We start from the raw sequence: 14,755 nt of genomic DNA on the forward strand, positions 1-14,755 counted from the left end.
CTTGCTCTTCTTTGCAAGCCAAGCCCAAGTGCAGCAAAAGAAAAGGGCCGTTAGAAGTGGCAACAAAACACGACAAATCAAACGCTTACCTTCTCTGACCCACCCACTTCCCATGGGGAGTTGGGGGGCGTGGGATGAGGGAGGGCAGGGGGCAGGCAGTGCTAACGCCCAACCACTGGGACGATGCACCTTAACCTCGGGTTTCACCCCCTCCTCGCCCTCACATTGCAGTAGGGCACTTCAGCCCAGTTACTCCTATCTTCCACGTAAAAGGAAAACTCTTCCATCTCTAAGTCTCTAGTCAAATGACAGAGTCGAGGGACACACAACCTGACAAAACATGTTCAGTTTCAATGGGTTGTTTTTTTTTACTTTTTTTTTTTTATTTAAATAAGGAGAATTCTTTCGTATGGAAAGAGCTAGTACAATCACATATTTGAAAGGAGAAACAACAGATACTGAACCGGAGGGAAGGGTGAAGGGTGAGTGTGCCACCATGGCCTGGTGAATCCACGGTTCCATTTCCCATCCAAGGTAAAAGCTCCCCCAAACAACGTAGAAACAAGCTGCACGTTACACCTTTAGCCATCGTCTGCCCTTTCAAATATCTGGTCTACATGAAAAGACACAGAGAGGAAAGGCCAAAATAAGAACAAAAGGAAACAAAACACAACCCTCTCAGGAACAACAACAAAAAAACCCGAACCCTTTTTACTATGCAAGGCATGAGGTCAAAAGCTTGGGAGTACAGTAACCCCTTTACACAATGGAAGAAAGTCATCCACACAGAGCCTTAACAGAAAGTTCCACTCCGAGGCTTTGTAGCATGCTGAAGACGGGGCCCCGGGGACACTGTACCATCTTGGAGACCACCTAACTGGGATGGAGAAATGGTGAACAGCAGGTTGTAATATCACTAGCCAAATATGCGCTGGTGGTCCCAGTGGAGGGCACGGCTGGGGGACAGTGTCTGACCCCCAACACTGAGCCATTCCTGTCCGGGTGATCTGTTTATCTTAGGTCCAGTTCACTTTTCAAACAGGAAGAGCCGGCTTTCTGGAAGTCTGCATTTCCCAGTCATTACAGAACAATACAAAGTACAAACAAGTACCCTAGTGTCCTTGGTTGCCAAAGGCCATTTCCAACAGACCTTCTAACCCAGGCTAGCTCTGCAGGAAGGGAAATGGGACAAATGCAGACTTGAGAGGCAACATGCAGCTACTTGGTGGAGGAGAACCACACAGCAAGGAGGGGGCTTCAGCAGTTGGCCACACACTGCCTCGACAGGCCAGTTCTGGGCGTGGCCGTGCCCTCGTGTGCACACCCTTGGCCTCCTCGGCCCTTGACCATCAAGACACCAACCTCATCAACCATCCAGAAGGCAGGTCCAGAAGACAGGAGGGTGAGGGCAGAGCTGGAGAGAACTGATGCCCGTTATTTAATGACAAGATGCCCCAATATCCCCTGGAAGTGGCTGCAATGACCATGGCTTTGGAACTGGACCAACCAGTTTTTCTGAATGTGCAATAGTCGTACTTTAGTTTCCCCCCTGAAGGAACCCAGAGCCAAAAGTGTATGAATTCCATGTTTGAAAACAAAAATGTTGATTAAAAAGGGGAAGCAAAGAGAACCAGACCAAATATAGATGCCAAAGAAGTCTTCAGTGGGTGGACAAGGCCACAAGGATACATGAACACATACTCTCAGATTTTACCCCACTGAGTGATTGATGTTGGACATACTGCAGGGTCACTGGTTGCTGAGCAACGGGCTGCACCATCAGCGGGCCAGGGCAAAGCAGCCAGCGTGGGAAGGGACAGTAATTTTAGCAGGCAGAGGCGCAGGGAGAAGATTCTGACACCCCACCCCCAGCCCCAGCAGCAGAAAAGGTAAGTGCTACTCTCCACCTGTTCCCGCCAAAGGCCCAAGGCATTCTGCCAGAGGCCTTTGCATGGACATGCACTCTGAGGATGGGGATTTGAAGGCAAATTATGACCCTAAGTCCTATTACCTTGAGCTTGGCTCTAAAACCACATAAAAAGAGGAGAGATATTGCACCTTAACACATCTCTGCACTAAAAACTTCATTTCATCACACCAAGGAAGGGACGGGGTGTTGGTTGGGCCCAAGGCCTGCCCTCTGCCTCCAGAGTTCAATTTAAAGTCTGTATCTCAGCAGGGAAGAGACTGCAGCTTGGGCACACGAAGGTGGTACACGCACTGAACTTCACATGCAATTTCCTGGCCTTTCCTGCACAGAATAATTCAGACATTATATATAAATAGAGCAGTGAAACATTTACTTCTTTTTTCACCTAGACCTACAACATCAATACATATAAATAAATTCTAGTGTTTTCTGTTTTTATTGGGGGTGGGGGTGGGGAAATACAGGGGTAGAGAAAAGGGCTGGAGAACAGGTGACCCTTTCGTTTTTATTTTTTTCTCAAACAGGAAGTACCGTCACTCTGATGGCAGGTTCACCTGAAGGATACATCTTGAGAGTTTGTAACAGCATCCAGGACTGTCCTGTTCAATTTCAAAATGAGAAAGCCTTTTTTCCTTTTGACAATGTGCACTGGAATTAGGTGTGAGGGGTCTGGCCGTGTTTCTACGTGTGAGCGTGTGGCCTCTGCAGGGGCGGCCGGAGCAGAGAGGAGCTCGGTCAGGGCGGCTGGGTGCGGGGACGGCAGCTAGGCACTCGCAGGGGACGGGAGACAAGAGCAGGTGAGCCAGTGGGCAGCCCTTCAAGAAGGGCCTTCCGAGTAAAGAGGGGATGAAGGAGGAAAAAAAAAAAAAACAAGCTAGTGAGAAGTAAGGCCTGAGGGTGGAGGCGAGGAGGGGAGTGCGGAACACTATCGACCAAGCGGTGAAGCATCTTTCAAGAAAACCGGCCTCCCCGGATGAGGCCGGGAGAAGCCCTACACCCTCTGCCAGGAGGCTGTTGTTCCCCCACTTCCTTAAAGCAATGAAGAGCAACAAGTGACTTCGGCGGTTCCTAAGGCGCTTCTTTCCCCGTATTCCACACTGGACAGAGCTTAGAACCACTGCCTGAGTGACTGTCACACACCTGTGGCGACACTGCGGGTGGACTCTGTGGGGCACGCCCCCGATCGCCTACTGCCCATTCTCCAAGCCAGGTCTTCCCTGGACCCGCCGGCAACAGCAGGTGGATGGCGGGTTCGTTACTCCCAAGAGCGTGAGCAAAACTTCAAACGTCCCCTCGGCTTTCCTTGGAATGACAGAATTTGGGATGATTTCCTTCTAATCCTTATCTTAAAAACAAACAAAAGCCTAGCATAAAATGCCTCACACAAAGACTCTGATAAAGGCAGCTCCGCAGACTTACGAGGCTACCCAGGCTGTTCTGGGAATCACCGTCAGCCCTGCAACCCGTCCTCCCCTCGGACACTGCTCTGTCCTTGAAGAGACCCACTGCCCAGCTCAGGCCTCTCTGTCCCCACAACCTGGGTCTGCTGCTGGGAGAGGAGAAAAGGAAGCCCTCCCAGGGGCCTCCCAGAGCTCATGTCTCTGTCGCAGACCCAACCAAACCCCCGTCCATGCGCTCACTGCCACGTGGATGAAGTGCACGGTCTCTAGTGACAACCGTCCACGCGTCCGCCACCACAGAGGAAGTGCGTGGCTTCCAGTGACGAGCTGTGGGAGAGGTGGAAGGACAGGAGGACCCAGAGAGGCGGAGGCAGCTCAGGAAGGACGAGGGAAGCTCGGAGGAGAGGGAGCGCATGGGAAAGCGAGGCCCCGCGGGTGCTGGAGTCCCAGAAGCAGACCCTGACGGGGGCTGGTGCTGTCAGTTCGCACCGTCCAGGCCAAACTGGCAAATGCCAGGGCCTTCTATCTCCGTGATTCACCTCAGGTGCCCAGCGGTCAGTGTCCCCACCAGTTTTGAAGAGTTCAAGACAGAAATTCTGTGTAATTCTTATGCTAAAAACGTCATCAACTTCACTGGGCTGCCCATTAAGTCCCTGTGGTCATCAGGCCAGGGGCTGGAAGCTGACTGAAACGCCACCCTACCTCCCCTCCCTCCCACCACCGCTTCCCAAGCTCAGGAGCGGTGTCTTAAGTCACCACTTCTTTTTGTAAGTAACCTCAAAGGTTAACCAACCGAGAGAGATCAGGAGAGGGCACGTTCCTATGCGTCATCTCTTAAGGTATCGCAGTGATGTATCAAATGAAACAGGTGAGAGGTTAAAAGGAAACTACCGCAACAGAAGAGGGGTCAGGGAGAGGATGGCAAAGAACATATAAAAGTCCAGCTCTTACAGACGAAGCTTGTGTTTTCCTTTTCCTTTCTCTTTTGTAAAAACCTTTAGCTGCTTTTTAGAACAAAAAGCCTCAACTAAAACGGCCCTGCTGCCAGACCACTGTGCCCGGGGACGGAAAGCGGGGAGGGAAGGAAGCTCGGTGGAGGGCGCCGTGGCCGCCAGAAGCAGGAGGAGGAGGGGAGGGCGGGGTTAATCTGCGCGGCATGACGGATCGGTCACTCCACGGTCCTGGGGGAAAGGAGGCGGGAATGGAGTCATTTGCTTTTTTGTTTGTTTCGTATTAAAGCCAAGCAGGTCAATGCCACAGATCCACGGGTGCAAGCTGGTTGGACAACGGAGCTTTCAGGAGTGGAGGAGAGCAGGGAGATCTCGCGGTCCGGGCCAGGTCGGTGGACAGTGGATCCATCTGGGAGACTCCCCAGCGTCCGGCGGCAGCGAGGTGGAGGGGCGGCAGTCCTTCCGGGCAGGCCAGGCCCGGCGTCTTCAGGCCTTGCTCTCCTCCACCTTCACTGCCCGGGGCTTGATCGCTCCAGTTCGCTTCATCTGGGAAGCGGCTGAGGGGGCCTCCTGCAGCTTCACGGCTCCCAGGCTGGGCTTTTCATCCACTCGTTGTTTTGCCTTTGGACAGACGGATGGGGACAAAGAAAGTTACCCTTACGCAGACACACCTGCCAGGATCCGCGGTCCCACCCCCCGCTTCCTGCTCCTGAGTCAGAGGAAAGCCACCCTAAGAAGCCCATCCTTCAGCCGAAGGACCAAACTCAGAAGTGACCGGCCTGGGAAGGACGCTGGCAGGAGGCTGCTCTGGTCCCTCCCACGGGTGCTGAGCGCAGTGATTCGGAGCCGCGGGAGGACCCCGGGTCCTCCGGGAAGCATTCTGCGCGGCCCAGGGCCTCTGCAGGCGGCACACCCAAGGCCGCTTGGAGGGACCTTTTCAAATCAGTGCACCCCACGGCCCTCAGAGCTCCCGACTGTGCTGAGGGGGCGCAGGGCCTCTCGCCCAACTTGGTCTCCCAGATCTTCCACCCTCCCCGACTCCCACGGTGTGGAAACCTTTCCCCAAAGCCCCTAGTTTGACCTCCAGAGTCGCGGTCAGGGTCCTGTTACTCTGCAGCTCTGCACAGTGAGGTGTGTCGCAGAGTGAGCAGCCTGCCTTTGGCCCCTCATACAGTGGGGGGAGCTCTGAAGAAAGCTCTAGAAGCTCAGTCCAAGCAACTCAAAGAGCGACCCTCGGGGAACCAAGTTAGGAGACATGAAATGAACAATCAAGCTTCCACCTCCACCATCCAGGAGTGCTGTTTTACTAACATCCCCCGCCTGACATGTCTGAGCTCTGGAGCCTGGTCACATTTTAGAGGAGTGAAGAGAATCATGCTGAAGGCAAAGACGCTGAGAGATCCGTCTCATTATAAAACGGGGAAACGTCATTCCGTCTGGATCCCACCCGGCCAAGACGAGGACGAGACACAGCACTTACAAGGCCAGCACGCGCAGGCACACGCCAGGCACGCACGCGCACGCACACCCCCGGCTTCTAGAGCTGACCCACGGGCCTAAGCGGGTCCCAGCGCCTTCACAGCCCAGTGGCTGTGGAGGGAGAGTCCACCTTCCGGCACCACCTCCTCAGAGGATCCCGCACCCTCCCTTCTCTGCGGACAAGGAAGGACCCAGACGCCCGTCAAGAGGAGAAGTGCCTTCTCCAGGGGGGACTCGGGCTCCCCGGCTCCCACGCCACACTCTAAGCGCCAGGGCACGTCTCTCTTTCTAAGAGGAGCACGCAAACGGCTGGACAGTCCCTCCTCTTTTGGCACTTGGAGACGGGCCTAAGCGTCCGGGGCTGGAGGGTCTGGAAAGCCATCTTCTACCTGTTGAACGTAGTGTCCCTGCACAGAGCCCATGTTAACTGCTGATCCAGAGGGCTTCCCACTGGGGCTAGCAGAGCTAGGCCTGAAAAAACCAAAGGAGGGGATGAGAACACACACGTCACCACGGAAACGGACTCAAGCCTCCAACAGAGGAAACAGACCCAGACAGCCAGAGCGCAGGGGGCGAGGGTGTCGCCACTGGGCCCTGGCACCTCCAACCCAGCTCATGGGGACACACCTGAGGGGCAGAGGCCAGGTCCCCACCACGGGCAGACACTGACCGGTCAAGACGACAGATGGACACCACCCCTCTCTCAGGTTTGGAGGGTCTAGACCAACATGATGCTCCAGACAAAATGTCTATTAACCTGACACATGAGGGAATTCCCTGGCAGTCCAGTGGTTATGACTTGGTGCTTTTACTGCCGTGGACCCAGGTTCAATCCCTAGTGGGGAAACTAAGATCCCACAAGCCGTGTGGCATGGCAAAAAAAAAAAAAAAAAAGTAAAAAGAAACAAAAATGAACTTAAACTCCAACAGGAGTTTAGACTTTAAAAAAAAAAAGGGAATTTCCTAGCGGTCCAGAGGTTAGGTCTCGGCACTTCCACTGTGGGGGCCTAGGTTCGATCCCTGGTCGGGGAACTAAGATTCTGCAAGCCGCACAGCGCAGCCAAAAAAAAAAAACCCAGACGAACAAACCAACCAACCTGATACGTGAGTTAGCTGAGTATCTTTCCAGTCTTCACTTGCGGGGTGGAGGGTAGGGGTGGTAAAGAGAGATACCAAAAGTAACAAAAATGTAGAACATCTTTCTAAATGAGTTCCACTGACCAGACAACTAGCTCCCAGGGATGTTAATCAGGCGCTACTGGAAAAAAGATCCTGGGGTCAAAAATCGTTAAGTAGTTACGTGTGCAAAGTTCTACAAGGACTTTCCCCCGAGGGCCAGGGGCTGCTCAGGCCCTATGCTGAGGTGCGCCCCGACTCCCCAACAAGCCCTCTTGGGCATGCACGCCCCCCAAGTATCTGACCAGGGAACGCTTTTCTGACAGGGCATGCCTCAGAAGCCCTGTTTCCAGAAAAGTGAAGCAACACTGCCCTGTAAAAAGATACCAATGTCCCCAACCAACCCCACTAAGACACCAACAATACAAAGGCTACTAATTAAGGCTTCTATTTTGTAAATATTCTCCACAGAATAAAGCTGCTGCTGCCATTCCTACAGTGAATGGACACAGGCAACTCTTGTTATGTGAGCGTCCCTTTCTGGATTTGCCTCTGAGGAAGGCTCTGCAGCCAGATGAGGCTAAAACCTGCCTGGGGCGGCAGGGGAACGACAGCCTCTCTTTACGCTTGAAGCTTCCTTTTTCCTTCCAAACCACACTCATTGTTTGGCGCTGCCGTCCATGTATATTTTTCTTACACGTCTGTTATTTTGGCCTATGTGAAAAATATGGTTGGAAAGCAAAACAAGTCGAGTCAAGCCAAGAGAGTGAAAATAAGAACAGGAAAGATAATGACACGGGGAAAATTCACAAAAAGCCCTCTCTCGGGAAATGCAGCTGGAGTATACGGACTGACGTGACCACGGAGGAGGACTCGGCCTCAACACTCTGAGCGCGACGGGGCCGGGCGGGCGGCCGTGCGGGCGACCTTGCCCTCGGCCACGCCGGCAGCCTCGCGCAGGGCACTGCGGGTCACGCACACCCGTTTTACTCGTGTGCAGCCAGGAGGAATCTCCAGGAATCTCCCACACGTGACAGGAGCCGACTGTGCCAACCCTCGGGCCAAGCGCCACGTGCTGCCTCCCCAGCCGCGCGCTTCTCCGTGGGCGAGAGAGCCATCAGAAGCAGACGCTCCCTGACTTCCTAACACGCTAAGTCCTGCTGACCCTTGAGCACCACGGGTTTGAACTGCATGGGTCCACTTACACGTGAACTTTTTTCAGTAAGCACGTACTACACGACCTGCAGTTGGTTGAATCCTCGGATGTGGAACTGTGGACACGAAGGGCTAAGTGTAAAGTTATACTTGAACTTTCAACTGCGTGGAGGGTCAGCGCCCCTAACCCCTGCGTTGTTCAAGGGTCAACTGTAACTCAACATTATGACTGATACAAAGCCCCCCTCTGAATCCAGCCAAGGGACCCGGGACAGTTAGTGGAGGCATAGGCAGATCCCGAGAAGGCAAAGAAGGTACAGCTCTTGCCCTACGAGCCCAGCAGCAGCAAGCCCTGGTGGGGTCACAAGGCCATTCAAGGGACATGTGGCCCCAGGAAAGGAAATCCCCCCACACCTTCCAGGGTATCTGCCCTCTCTGCCAGTGAATCTTTAAAAAAAAAGTCTGGTGAGAAAGCTGTTAGTAGCCAGGGTCTGTCCTGACGCTATTATAACATTAGCCTTTCCTTTCCCTGCCTTTCCAGAAAGTTCTCCCATACCAAGACATTTTATGATGCCGATTAAAAGCAAAGCCACGCCCCAGAGTTCCTGAGTCTCCTGTGTCCCAGCACTGGAACTTCACGGTGACACACAGGCTGACAAAGGCGACCCAGCCTCAGTGCCCTCGTGCTGCTCTCCCTGGGCCCGCGATTCCATAGCGAGGACTCAGCTGTGAGCATCCGACCCCCAGGGCGTCTCTTTACCTGTAGGTCTGCGGTGACGGCATGGAGCCTCCTGAAGAAACATTCTGTTTACTGTCGGCAAAGTGGAAGCCCTTCATCTCCATCTGAGAGGACTAAAGACACCGGGAAGTGATGGGCTGTCACTGGAACGCCCTGGGGACAGCTGCCCGTGCCACCAACCACCCTGGGCAGAGCCAGTGGGGGCCAGGAGGGCTTCAGGACAGAGGCACCTCATCAAGGAGCGCGTACACCTGGCCTTCCAGTGCAGGCTGGAGGCAGGAGCGACCACATGTGCTCGTTCCCTTTGCGCGGGCGGGGAGGGCTGACTGTGCACCGCCCCTGAGCACTGGCCGCGGTGAACGTGCCCTCTCTGCCCCAGAGGCCACCCTCTGCAGCACCCGGGAGCTGGCAAGGACTTCGGCCCCCCAGACCTCAGCCGCAGACACCTTCCTCCCTGCCCTGCTCACCCAGACCTGTTCACGTTGCTAGTAACACGTGACCAGGGCTTCCTGCCACGGGACGGAGAGGACTCGGCAACGAGTGGGCCACCAGTGGTCTGGCGAGGCCCGGAGCCCGCGTCCCAGACCACTGGCACTCTCCCCCTAATAGTGGTTCCTGACTGGCCAGAAAGGGTCCCCGAGATGAGAACGGCACCCCACCCCAGGGCCACAGCAAGATGGAGTCATCCTCACCTCTCTGCTGGTGTTAAGGACCGAAGGCTGGGACCCGGGTGGGAGCATTCTTCGGGGGGCCCCGACAGAGAGGCTCTGCCCCTGTGGCAGCTGGATGGACTGTGGCAGGAGCAGGGGCTGCTGCCCAGAGCCGTACCGAGGCAGAGGCAGCTGGGAGCCAGGCAGCGGCATCGTCAGCTGCTGGACAACAGGGACAGTCGGGGGGAGGAAACCACAAACCGCCGTTTACACATGCATCCAAGAGCAACCGCGCATCACACTTCACTTTCTCACTGCAGATGAAAGGGAGCAAGGCCTTCACACAGTAGGACAGATTCTGGATAGAACACAGCAGAAATCACCCTAGACTTCATACTTTCAGTGGTAGGGGGCAAGCCTTAGGTGGTGAGAAAACTAACTCGGATGGCTAGAAAATAAGCAGGACAGCTACGGGTGTCAAGTGCGGAAGGTGGGCAGCAAACCCCGTGTGCGTGTTGGGGGGCGGGGAGAAAGGTCAGGAAGGTCTAGAAGCCTTCTCAGGGAGCTCGACAGAAGGGGTACCCTTGTGCCCCTTTCTGCAGCACAAAAAGGCAAGACGACTTCAGGCTCTGCCTCCAGAGGTGACGGAAAACCACTGGGGTCGGGGTGTAGGGCTCCTGCAGTCCTGGAGCCTTCTGAAGCCTGTTATCCTGAAGTCCAGAACGAGCTGCGAGAAGGGAAGGAGGTGGGCCAGGAGACCCTCGGGACGGGGCGGGTGGGCCACCTGTGGTCTCTTGGTCACTTTCCTCTTCATCTCCCTGCTACTGAGTCCACAGTGGAGGATCAGAAGGACCTATTGGAACTGCATCACTGAGACGTGGGGCAGCCAGACCTCAAGGCCCGGGCCCCTCCTTGCGCACAGCTGGGTGTGGGAAGAAGGTAAGGATGGCGCAGCGTTTCTGGAGCGCTGGCTCGGGGTGTGGTGTGTGAGCTGACATGAGTCTTAAAGAGGCGCCCTGGCTGCTGTGCTGAGAACAAACTGGCAGCTGAGAGCAGGAGCTGGGCGGGGGGTGGGGGTGGGGGGTGGAGGGGAAGAGAAAGGGCCAGAATCTGAATACTTTTCAAAGGTAGGGCTGACTGGATGTGACGAATCAGCAGGGGCGTGGCGGAAGCAGGGATCCAGGGATGCCCCATGCCGGACATGAGCAAAAATGGCAGGCAGACCACTGGGTCTGAGTTCAGGTCCAGGAGACAGAAATTCGGGAGAACTGGGAATCGTTGGATTTGGGTGAGGCTTAGAGCCACAGGTCTAGAAAGAGGCTCAAAGACGGAGCCCAGAAGGCACAGCGACTTACTGCCTGGGGAGGCAAGGGGGAAACAGCAAAGGAGACCGGGAAGAGGCCTCAGGGAGGTGGAAGAAAAACCAGGAGCAGTGTCCTCGGAACCCAGAGAGCGTGGTTCGGGGAAAGGAGTGACCACTGGGTCAAATGCTACTGATGGGTCAGTAGGAGGAGGGTGAAGAACCGTCAGGTTCAGTAACGTGGAATCTACCAGTGTCCCTAAAGAAGCGTTTTGTTTCTTAAAAGACGAGGAAAGACCGGGCTGCCTGGGGGTGTGTCGGAAGGGACCCTCACAGCCGGAGGGCAGCACTGCAGCACCTCTACGTGCTGATGGCGGGAAGAGGACGCTAGCTGGAGCAGCTCTCCCAGGTGGGTGGAGAGGATGGGCTGCCCGCTCTCACCCCAGGGCCCCTCGCAGGCTCGGAGACGTGGCGCTGGGAGTTTGCAGATGTTTTCTTTTCCTTGTTACTACTCATTTCTTTGGCGACACAGGATGCAAAATCACGGTGGGGGGGAAGGCAATGAGGAGGGTGGGGAGGTGCCCAAACTCTGGCTTTCCAGAGGGCGGCTGTATTTAACCTGAATCCAGTCTGACGGGGTCGGTTTCCCTCCAGTCTCAGGAAGCTGGGCAGAGGCGGGCCAGGGTTTAACCCAGGTGAGCACAGGGAGGGAGGGGTGGGGTGGAGCTGAGTGCAAATGACAAGGAGTGGGGGACTCCCCTGGCGGTCCAGTGGTTAGGACTCTACGCTTCCACTGCAGGGGGCACGGGTTCGATCCCTGGTTAGGGAACTAAGATCCTGCGTGCCACGGAGCAGTCAAAAGAACAAAAAAGACAAGGAGGGTGTCTGGGGCTCTGCTGAAGGGGGCAGGGGGCAGGGATGGGGGAGGGAGAATTAAAAGGTGACTGGACGTGGGTCACTAGAGGGAGGGAGTGAGAAAAGTCAGAGGTGGTGACCTGGTAGGACCCTTCGGCCCGAGACGACGGGAGAGGTACAGCGACTGGCAGTGACCAGTCCAGACTGGAGGCGAGCAGGCACTGGTGGTGAGGCTGTGGAACTCGGGGGAGAGACCTGGGGGTGAGGGGTCACCTACAGAGACACCAAAACCCCTGAGAACTACAACGGGAGACGTGCTGGAGACTGAGCCACAGGCCAAAGGAGGGGAGTGACCCTCAGAACCATCTAATGCGCCCACGGGTCGGGGGGAGGAGGATGTGGGACCGGACACGGACTCAGCAACGTGGTGCTCGCAGCACACAGGGGCCGGTGGGGGCACAGTCTACGGGGTGGGCTCCAAAGCCAGGATGTGAGGGGCAGGCGGGGAGAGTGGCCTCGAAGCACGCGTGTGCACGCAGAGGAGACACGCAGCCACCCCCAAGGCCACAGCAGGAGGGCGGAGAGGCTGCAGGAGAAGCGGCGCCCTTGCTCTCAGGGAAAGCCCGGTCTCGGGACTGCTCACAGGAGGCGGAGCAGCTGGCCCTGGTCTGGCGGCCCAAGGACCAGTGGCAGTGGCTACAAGCAGCACGTAAGTCAGTGGGCATCACGAGGCAGATACAAGGGGAAATGATCGTGAAGAAAAGAGACCTAGTGTCCTGAGGTGGGAGTGAGTGAATTCCTGACCTGCGGGAGCTGTGAGTCCAACATCTGGGAGGCGCCGAGCCCGGCGGCCGGGCCGAGCTGGCCCTCGTAGACCAGGGCTTGGTTTCCACTCATGGGCTGGTAGGGCGAGCCGGACTGGGGCTTCACCATCTCTAAGGGCTGCATGCCTGGGAACGCCGAGTAGGGGGGCTTCAAGGCTGTGCCTCCGGAGAGGATCATGGTGCTGGGCGGTGACAGGCTGGGGTGCATATACACCTGAGATCTGCAAAAGCCAGAAAGACGGTCGGGGCAGGTGCATGACTGCCCCAGCTGATCTCACACGTGGGCACGCCTCAGAATCCCCGGAGGGCTCGTCGCTCCAACATAGGCTGTCAGTTCACCCTCAGGGATTCTGACTCAGAAGGTCTGGGATGGGCCCTGGGAACTTGCACTTAAACAAGCTCCTAGACGGTGCTGCTGGTCTAGGGACCACGGTTTGAGCACCACTGGATTAAGCAGACAGCACAGGACAGGAGACACTGAAAGAGTGGGTGAGAGGCAGCAAGGTGCAGCAAGGCGGGACAGCAGGGAGGGGGCCGGAGGACAAGGAGAGAAAGGACAAGGCCGGGCCACCCCTCTCCCACAGCACAGCTCACCCTCACACCCGCCCCCAAGCGGGGGAGCGCAGAGCAGCAGCCGGCAAAGGGAAAAAGCCCACAGCCTGGGAAGGCGGAGAGCCCTGTTGCAAGCTGCCAGCCCCCCAGGTCCTGGCGTCTCACCTGAAGGGCTGTAAGGAGCTGAAGATCTCCTGAGACTGGGAGACGGGGAGCCCGCCCCTCAGCCCGAGCTGGGCTTGAGCTTGCAGAGACGTGTGAAGGGAAATCGGGATCTGCTGGGCAGCGGCAGCCTGTGGATGGGGAGCCAGGCCATCACCGCACTGCCCTCCAGGCTGATGCTCACCCCCGCCTCCCACCCCCGCCCGCCCTTCTCCACGGGCAGCCAACACCGCCCACAATGCAAACTCATGTCCTGCCTGTGCTTCCTTCACTCTTGGGAGAAAGCAGAAAACTGGTAGCAATCCCAAACCAGGGCACATCCCTATACTGGATTCTGTACAGTGGTGGGAACACTAGCTACACGTATCAACAGAGGTGGGTTTCAGAAACGCAACGGTGGATGGAAAATGTGCATGAAGAACACGTGCAGTTATGATCTAGCTACACGAAGAGCAAGATCTTGCAAAACCAAACAACGTAATACTTAAGAATATGTTATGAACAGAGATCAGGACAGGCCAAGTCCTCCATCCCCAGAACGGCACTCCATCCTGGTCCGTGCGGGCACACGGGTTGGTGGGGCTGCAGGATGATTAGGAAGGCCCAGCACCAGCTTCAGGAGGAAGACTTCCAAAAAAGCATCCCCTCGCGGCACAGAAAGTATGCCAATTCTGCATAAAAACAAACACCTGCTCGCTACTACAACTACCTCTTTCTAACGCATCCATGCCTGGGAGTCTAGGCCTTTCTTCTCTTCATCAGAAGGATACCTGATCACCAAAGAGAATTCCGTTTCAGTGAATTCCCCAGCTAGGGCACAGGAGCGCTTCGAGAAGGGAAAACTAAGCAGAGTCTGGAGCACTCAGCTCCATCCTCCTCCTCGTCTCTCATGTACTCATCCAGTAAACACTGACTGGCTGCCATACGTGCCAGGTACTGAGCGTTAACGTGAGGGGTACAAAAAATGAGACACACCACGAACAGATAAATGAAGAAGGTAATTACGCCGTGTGCTGCACCCCTACCCCCACCCCCCCCGCGGGGCCACCTGGCTCGCCGTCATCACCTGTTGGTAACTCTGCTGCTGAGGTATCGTCTGAGGAACCAGCCGGGGCTGACTTGCAAACACATGGCCATCCAGGTAGAGAGGTGGCAGGTGGTTGCCTGGAAACAGAATCCGAGGGGGTGAAACAGGATCAAGTCTCACTGCTCCAGAAGGTGCTGGGAATCGGTGGGAGAAGGGAGTGTGTGCACAGCTGACCCTGTGCTCCTGCAGGGCCCAGGGCCCAGGCAGAGGGGCTGGCCGCAGCCTGCCTTTCCCCCCTCACCCATTCACCCACTGCCCCGCACACGGGGGCCGGGGGGTTCGTCATAAAGGAAGGCTGCCTTGGTCTCTCAGTCACCTTCCTCTTCATCTCCCTGCTATTGAGTCCACAGTGGAGGGTCAGAAGGATCTATTGGAATTACATCACTGAGACTTTGGCAGCCAGGCCCTCAAAATCCCCACGGGCTCCCTTGGGGCACCAACACAACGATGAGGTTGGTGACAGGATAAAATTGGGCTCAGCTGATACAAAGCACTTCCCAGACATGAGCTCGTCTCACTGCCGTGGCGACCCCACCCAGGGCCACCGTCACCCTGC

General features: G+C 56.1%; 1 protein-coding gene, 2 non-coding genes and 1 pseudogene across 24 annotated transcripts in view; 1 reads left to right on the forward strand and 3 right to left on the reverse strand.

The window, feature by feature from the left end:
• The first annotated feature begins 398 nt into the window (after positions 1 to 398).
• LOC132491574 (uncharacterized) lies at positions 399 to 1,157 on the forward strand (annotated as a pseudogene).
• The window catches only part of PRRC2B (proline rich coiled-coil 2B), a 94,738-nt gene continuing 80,730 nt past the window's right edge, over positions 748 to 14,755 (reverse strand). For 9 of the 22 annotated variants that reach the window (XM_060101892.1, XM_060101890.1, XM_060101896.1 and 6 more), the window contains 9 exons: positions 14,179 to 14,276; positions 13,116 to 13,243; positions 12,379 to 12,619; positions 10,204 to 10,272; positions 9,462 to 9,641; positions 8,791 to 8,882; positions 8,081 to 8,146; positions 6,149 to 6,230; positions 748 to 4,901 (listed from right to left, as the gene is read on the reverse strand). In XM_060101892.1, the coding sequence (XP_059957875.1) occupies positions 4,767 to 4,901; positions 6,149 to 6,230; positions 8,081 to 8,146; positions 8,791 to 8,882; positions 9,462 to 9,641; positions 10,204 to 10,272; positions 12,379 to 12,619; positions 13,116 to 13,243; positions 14,179 to 14,276 (1,091 nt within the window). In that variant the 3' untranslated portion in view covers positions 748 to 4,766. Of the gene's footprint in view, positions 4,902 to 6,147; positions 6,231 to 6,856; positions 7,590 to 8,080; positions 8,147 to 8,790; positions 8,883 to 9,461; positions 9,642 to 10,203; positions 10,273 to 12,378; positions 12,620 to 13,115; positions 13,244 to 13,821; positions 13,883 to 14,178; positions 14,277 to 14,755 lie in introns of those variants that run through there. The other 13 variants (XM_060101905.1, XM_060101904.1, XM_060101903.1 and 10 more) reach the window with 9 other exon arrangements.
• Positions 10,210 to 10,295, reverse strand: LOC132492821 (small nucleolar RNA SNORD62). The gene has a single exon (XR_009532878.1). It is a non-coding gene; the product is annotated as a small nucleolar RNA SNORD62 (small nucleolar RNA).
• On the reverse strand, positions 14,504 to 14,589 carry LOC132492820 (small nucleolar RNA SNORD62). Its single transcript, XR_009532877.1, has one exon. It is a non-coding gene; the product is annotated as a small nucleolar RNA SNORD62 (small nucleolar RNA).

This window comes from Mesoplodon densirostris, chromosome 6, assembly GCF_025265405.1.
Source record: "Mesoplodon densirostris isolate mMesDen1 chromosome 6, mMesDen1 primary haplotype, whole genome shotgun sequence".
NCBI classification, from domain to species: Eukaryota; Metazoa; Chordata; class Mammalia; order Artiodactyla; family Ziphiidae; genus Mesoplodon; species Mesoplodon densirostris.